The sequence below is a fragment of the Arachis duranensis genome, chromosome 4, assembly GCF_000817695.3.
Source record: "Arachis duranensis cultivar V14167 chromosome 4, aradu.V14167.gnm2.J7QH, whole genome shotgun sequence".
NCBI lineage: Eukaryota > Viridiplantae > Streptophyta > Magnoliopsida > Fabales > Fabaceae > Arachis > Arachis duranensis.
Window position 1 is genome coordinate 121,634,010 of NC_029775.3, and position 5,872 is coordinate 121,639,881.

At 31.4% G+C, this 5,872-nt stretch overlaps 1 protein-coding gene across 1 annotated transcript in view; it reads left to right on the forward strand.

Annotated features, from left to right (window-relative positions):
- The first annotated feature begins 4,624 nt into the window (after positions 1–4,624).
- The window catches only part of LOC107486834 (protein FLOWERING LOCUS T-like), a 1,807-nt gene continuing 559 nt past the window's right edge, over positions 4,625–5,872 (forward strand). Inside the window, exons 1-3 of the mRNA XM_016107399.3 lie at positions 4,625–4,867; positions 5,173–5,234; positions 5,329–5,369. Coding sequence (XP_015962885.1) covers positions 4,625–4,867; positions 5,173–5,234; positions 5,329–5,369 — 346 coding nt within the window. The remainder of the gene's footprint in view (positions 4,868–5,172; positions 5,235–5,328; positions 5,370–5,872) is intronic.

A 5,872-nucleotide genomic window follows, 5' to 3' on the forward strand; every position in this document is an offset into this window, starting at 1 on the left:
ATTATAACTCAAACATTAACGTAGTTTCTAAATTTGTAATTGAATTTTGAACTAATTCTTAAATTTAAAATTATCTCAAATTTATTTCTAAATTTAACAACGATCATCTTAAAGTATTTTTCGAAGATAGATTAACGAGATATTTGGATGGAAATCACGCAGGACTTGTAAACGTCATCGTTTTCTTTTTGAAGGTAAAAATAAAGGTGAATTCGGAGAAATCCTTCAACTTTCGCTCTCTCTTTCTTCTTTTCTTTTCGAATTTTACCATAGCGAACTCTCCTCTCCCTTAACAGTACCATCTCCGTAGTAGATAACCAGCGCGTAAATAGAAGAAGATGAAATAAATTGTCGAATTTTGGATCTTTCTTGATAAATTGTTTCAGATAATCGATGATCACAGTTTTTGGCATTTTAAAGGTTATCAAAAGAAAGAGAAAATAACTTAGCGGTGGAAAGGAGGCCAGCAACATGGCATCGGCGGCCAATGAGAGAAGACTTGGGACGGCGGGGATGGGAGTAGAGAGGAGAGTCAATTTTGGGAGTGACGAGGTGGCAACGAGTGGAGTAGACAATTCAATTGTATTTGGGGCTAGAAAGAAAACAATGACGTTTATAAATTTAGCATAGCCTCCGTCCAACTACATCATCAATTCGTTGCTGAAAATACTTAAAGGGTAATTGTTGTTAAGTTCAGAGACAAATTTAAGACAATTTTAAGTTTAGAAATGAATTCGAGACTCGATTATAAATTTAGATATCACTTTAAAATTAAACTCAAAATTATAGAGCAGATTTGTTATTCATGCACTTATTTTAAAATATTGTATTTTAATGTCTAATTAAAAAAATAAGACATCATATTGTTAGATTATTTAGAAGATGATCAAGACAAATTATTAACATTTAAAATAATTATTTATTTATATTTTCCAATTTAAAATATTTGCTGAAATTACTTTTTGTTATTTTTTAAATTATAATTCCAATATTATTAATTAATAATTATGATAAAATATCCATCCGTTATAATCTATCAAGTATCAAAGCAACTAATAACAACATCAGCATTATGGGAGCAGTGGCAACAATAATGACATCAATGAGTAGATTTATGATTTTTATTACTTTAGTTCTTAAAATTTAAAATTTATTATATTAGTCTCCAAGATATAGTTTTAGGCATTCTATTAATTTCTAAATTCTTTTTAGCAGTGAATGAGTTAGCAAATGAATTGTTGAATTGGTTCTGATATGCTACACTGAACACAAAGTTAGCATGCAAATTCCTTGGCATGGTTCTTGTAACTTCTTTTTTCTGGCCGAACTGGTAATTCCTTGGCATGCAAATCTTCTTTGAGATGCAATTAATGACTTTTCTTGTTGTGGGGGGTTGATTTTGGGTAGGCCACCTCGTATTGTTTTTTGAAGCTGAAGATAGGTTCGATTGTTTTTCCGCTATCGAGGGTTTGTTGTCTTTTTTTGGATTCGGCCAGTGACATATTTGTCTAGCAGTCTTTGTCGCACCAATCTTTTTAAGAGGTCCTTTGCTATTACAGATTCATCTGTTGTGTGTCCAAATTTTTGGTGAAAAGCACATTGCTTGCTTCTATCGACGTATTTTTGGTCCTGATAGGTTCTTGCCTTGCTAGGAGGGTTTGATGATTTTAGCATGTAAGATTTCCTTTATTATATCCTCTCTTTTTTATTGAACTACGTGTAAAAATCGAACTTTGGTATCAATTTAAAAGGCCTTTTGCTGTCTCGGATATGGCTTGTTCTGTTTTGCTTATCATCGTCCTTGCATGGTGGTGGTCTTTCTACTCTCCTTGCTTCTCGTAGTTCTTCGATCTCAATTTGTCATATTGCCTTATCTCTAAATTCGGCTAGTGTTTTGGGCTTTGCTATTGCTATTGCTTCTTGAAACTTTTTCGAATGAAGCCCGCTTTTCAAAGCGTGTAAATAGACTTCAGGGTAAAGGTCGAGAATTTCCATCGCTGCCTTTGCAAACCTCTTCATATAATCATTTAAGCTTTTATATTGTCCATGCTTAATTGTGCTGAGGTAATCTGAGTCTCGTATGTAGATTTTAGATGCTGCAAAGTTGTTTACAAATAAATCGGCAAACTCTTTGAAGCTTGAAATTGAACCTGCAGACAAATTTGAAAACCAAAGTAAAGCAGTTCCGTCCAAAAAGATAGGAAAAGATCGACATAAGATAGGGTTAGAAGCACCGTTTAAAACCATTATGGATTCGAACTTAGTGATATGTACTTTGGGGTTGTTCACTTCTTTCCTGTCTTGTGAGATGTCCCTCCCATCTTCATGTTTGATTCACAGTGACGTTTTTCATTAGGGTTTTCATCGCTAACATTCTTGTGCTCCTCGTTCTCCTTGTCGTTATTTGTCTTAACTGCCAGCAGTTCGGCCATCTTTTGAACTTCTGCTTGTAAAGCAGCGTTCATGGCCAAAATCTCCGCATGGGTCGGAGGTGGTGGTAGAGCTATGAAATTGTCTGTCGTGGTTCAAAATCATGCAAAAGAAAAAAGAAAAGGAGGAAAGAATAATGGAATGTGGGGTTACGTTTGAAATTGGACCCCACAATGAGCGTCAAATGTTCTGGCTAGAAACTGCTCCTAAGATATAGCTCGTAGGCACTCGGGAATCTCCTTTTCCTGTACTTCCGTGCTACAAGTTTCTCGGATGTATGACCCAGGTAGAGGACTTGCAAAAAGGACTCGAACGCTCAAATTATTAGTATTATCTCTAAAAAACTGTTCAAGAAATTAATCACTAAGAGCCAAGAGAGAATTATCTTTTTTCTGTATCTTCCCTTGTGTGTCGTAGTTCTGATTAACTCCTATTTATTATAGCTAGTGGTAACTGACCTGTACCTTTAGTGGCCAAGTTTGCACCTATGTAAAGGTCCCTCTGTATTTGATGAGATTGGGTTAATTATTCAAAAATAAGTTTCAAGATATAATGTTGTGTATCTGAATTATCAATTCAACTAGGTATTCTTTAAAATTTGTACTTTAGGTATTTTATCATCCAATTTTCACTTAAATCTATTGTATAATCAATTCAACTAGATGTTTTTTAAAAACGGTATAATATTCAGTTTTTTATTATAATAATTAAAAAAAATAAAACAAATACATTTAAATAAATTTAGTGTCTTGTTTAAATTGAATACACATTTAAAATACAAACTAAATAAATTTAAAATTTAAAATTTTTGTTTCAGTTTTATTATTTTTAATTATTAACATATTATTATTTAAATACACTTCCAAAAATATAAATTTAGTAAAATTGAAGATTTTAATTCGTTCGTGTGATTATTCCTCCGCGCCACTGTCTTCCTCGGCGCCACCGCGTCATCCCCAGCGCCATTCTTTCGCTTGGCCGTTCCTCTGCAACGCCATCGTCCGCCTCGCACGTCCTTGGCATCGCCTTCCTCTTCGCCGCTCAGTTCACAGCCTCGCTTCGTCCTACTCCTCGTCACATTAGTCATCATCAGCGTCGCTAATCTTTCTTCGTCGGAAGTGGACATCAGGTATTTTGGATGTGTAAGGGAAAGTGATTTTGTTTAGTTATTCAATCACATTGATTTTGCACGCCATGTACAACATCCGAATTTGCATTAGAGAAATGTTTAGGTAAAAGAACAACTTAAAGAATAACAATTCTCAAATTGTCAACACTGTTATATCTACAATTACGGCCACTGCAAGAGTTTAAATTTTTTATTTATGATTTTGAATGTGTTTTTGAAATATTTTGTTTATCATTTCATAATTTTAGATGTGTTATAATTGTTTTTTAATGTTTAAATTTAAATTTTAGTTTTACGATTTTGGATGTGTTTCAAAAATATTTTCTGTATATAAGTTAATTTTAAATGTGTTACAATTGAAAAAGAAATTACGGCCACTATAAGAAAGAAGTGGAAAACGAGATAAAAGAATAGAAGAAAGAAAAAAATCGTGTTACAAAGAGAGGAGAAACATAAAAAAAAGAAATAATAACTAACTATGAAGTGTGTAAGAAGTTAGAGAAATTTTAATTTTTAAAATTTAAATTAATCTTAATTATAAATATGTATCTAAAGAATAGAAATATGTTTTAATTAAAAAATAATTAAGTAATATTAAAAGCTGACCAAAGACGGAATTTTGTTGTACAAGTAGCATTTTTTTAAATTATTGGGTATGGATTAGTGTCCCTTTGTTAAAAACCCGAACAACATTTTTGTTTATAATAATATGGTTGAAGACACAGATGTATACAAGACATCAAAACGAAAAAGAAAAATGATAACCTCCATTTTGTAAGATTGGAAGAGATGCTAAGCTAGTTAGATTCTTTTTATTCCATGTACATACAGAACATTTCCTTTTCTTATCTTTTTCCTTTTTAGACAAATATAGAAGATGAATCTTAGAATTTAGAAATAAAGACAAAAAGCTGCACTAATGAAGATGTGGCTCATCAGCAAATTTAAGAAACATACAACATATATAAAAAGGTGCATAGATACATTCATTCATATGCATTATAGTTACCACGTTACATATAGATATATTAGTGGTTTACCCAATAATAAATAAAAAAAACAAGCATGTCCTCGTCATCTTCAAGAGCAAGAGCAAGTAGTTTATCATTAGGTCATAATGATCCTCTTGTTCTAGGCCGTGTAATTGGTGATGTTTTAGATCCCTTTACAAGTTCTGTCAACATGAGGGTCGTTTACGGCAATAACATTCAAGAGGTTATCAATTGTTGTGAATTAAGACCCTCCCAGATCATCAATAAACCAAGAGTTGAAGTTGGTGGACATGACCTTAGGACATTTTACACTCTGGTAACTAACTGCTCACTTTTTTTTGTGAATGTTAAAAATATAATTATTTATATACATCTTTTTAGCATTTAAAATTTTAAAATAAGTAGTTTCATGATACCATATAAAAGTGTTAATGACGTAGAAATCCACGACTTATTAGAAACAATATATATATGTACTCATGATTGAGTACAGTGGTTTTCCGATCCTATTATTATCACTGGTCTTATATATACTCAGTGTTTTATGATCCTATTATTATTATTACAGATCCTATCCTAACTCTAGGGCTAGGATCATTGATGTTATAGTTTAATTTACAGATCATGGTGGATCCTGATGCACCTAGTCCATGTAATCCAAGCGAGAGAGAATATTTGCACTGGTAAGATTATAGAAAATCAAAATAATTAGTTATTAATAATAAAAAATTGAAAACTGAGTATTATGTTTTATTGATTTTTGATGTCTATGTCCAGGCTGGTAATCAATATTCCCGAAACTACAGAAGCAAACTTTGGTGCGTATATACATACAACTTCTAATTCTGTTTTCTACCTATTTTTCTTGTTTCCTCGTTTTATTAAAATTTAGTTAGCATTTTCAGGCATATATTAATTGAATAACTGTTCTCGCAAGCAATCAATCTTTGTTGTAACTTCACAAGCAATCATTTGATGTTGAATATTAGAATTAAAAACCGAAAAAACAAATAAAATAGAAGAAATTTAAGTTATTCTTGTAATAAACTGATTTGAGTTAATATATTAGTCAAACTACTCTGTAAATATAGCTAACTTATTTTACAAAACAAGAAAAATACAAACTCTTATTTTAAATGAACATGTGAATTGAGTTTTTTTTAATCTTATGTATCTTACCTTTTAACGTTTGTGGATTAATTATGAGAAAAATGGTCAATCCTCTGCATTTTACATGTATTAATTCACTTTTAGATTTTGCATTATAAATTACATATAATTGATTTTACTATAAGTAAATTTTAAATTTAAAATATTATTA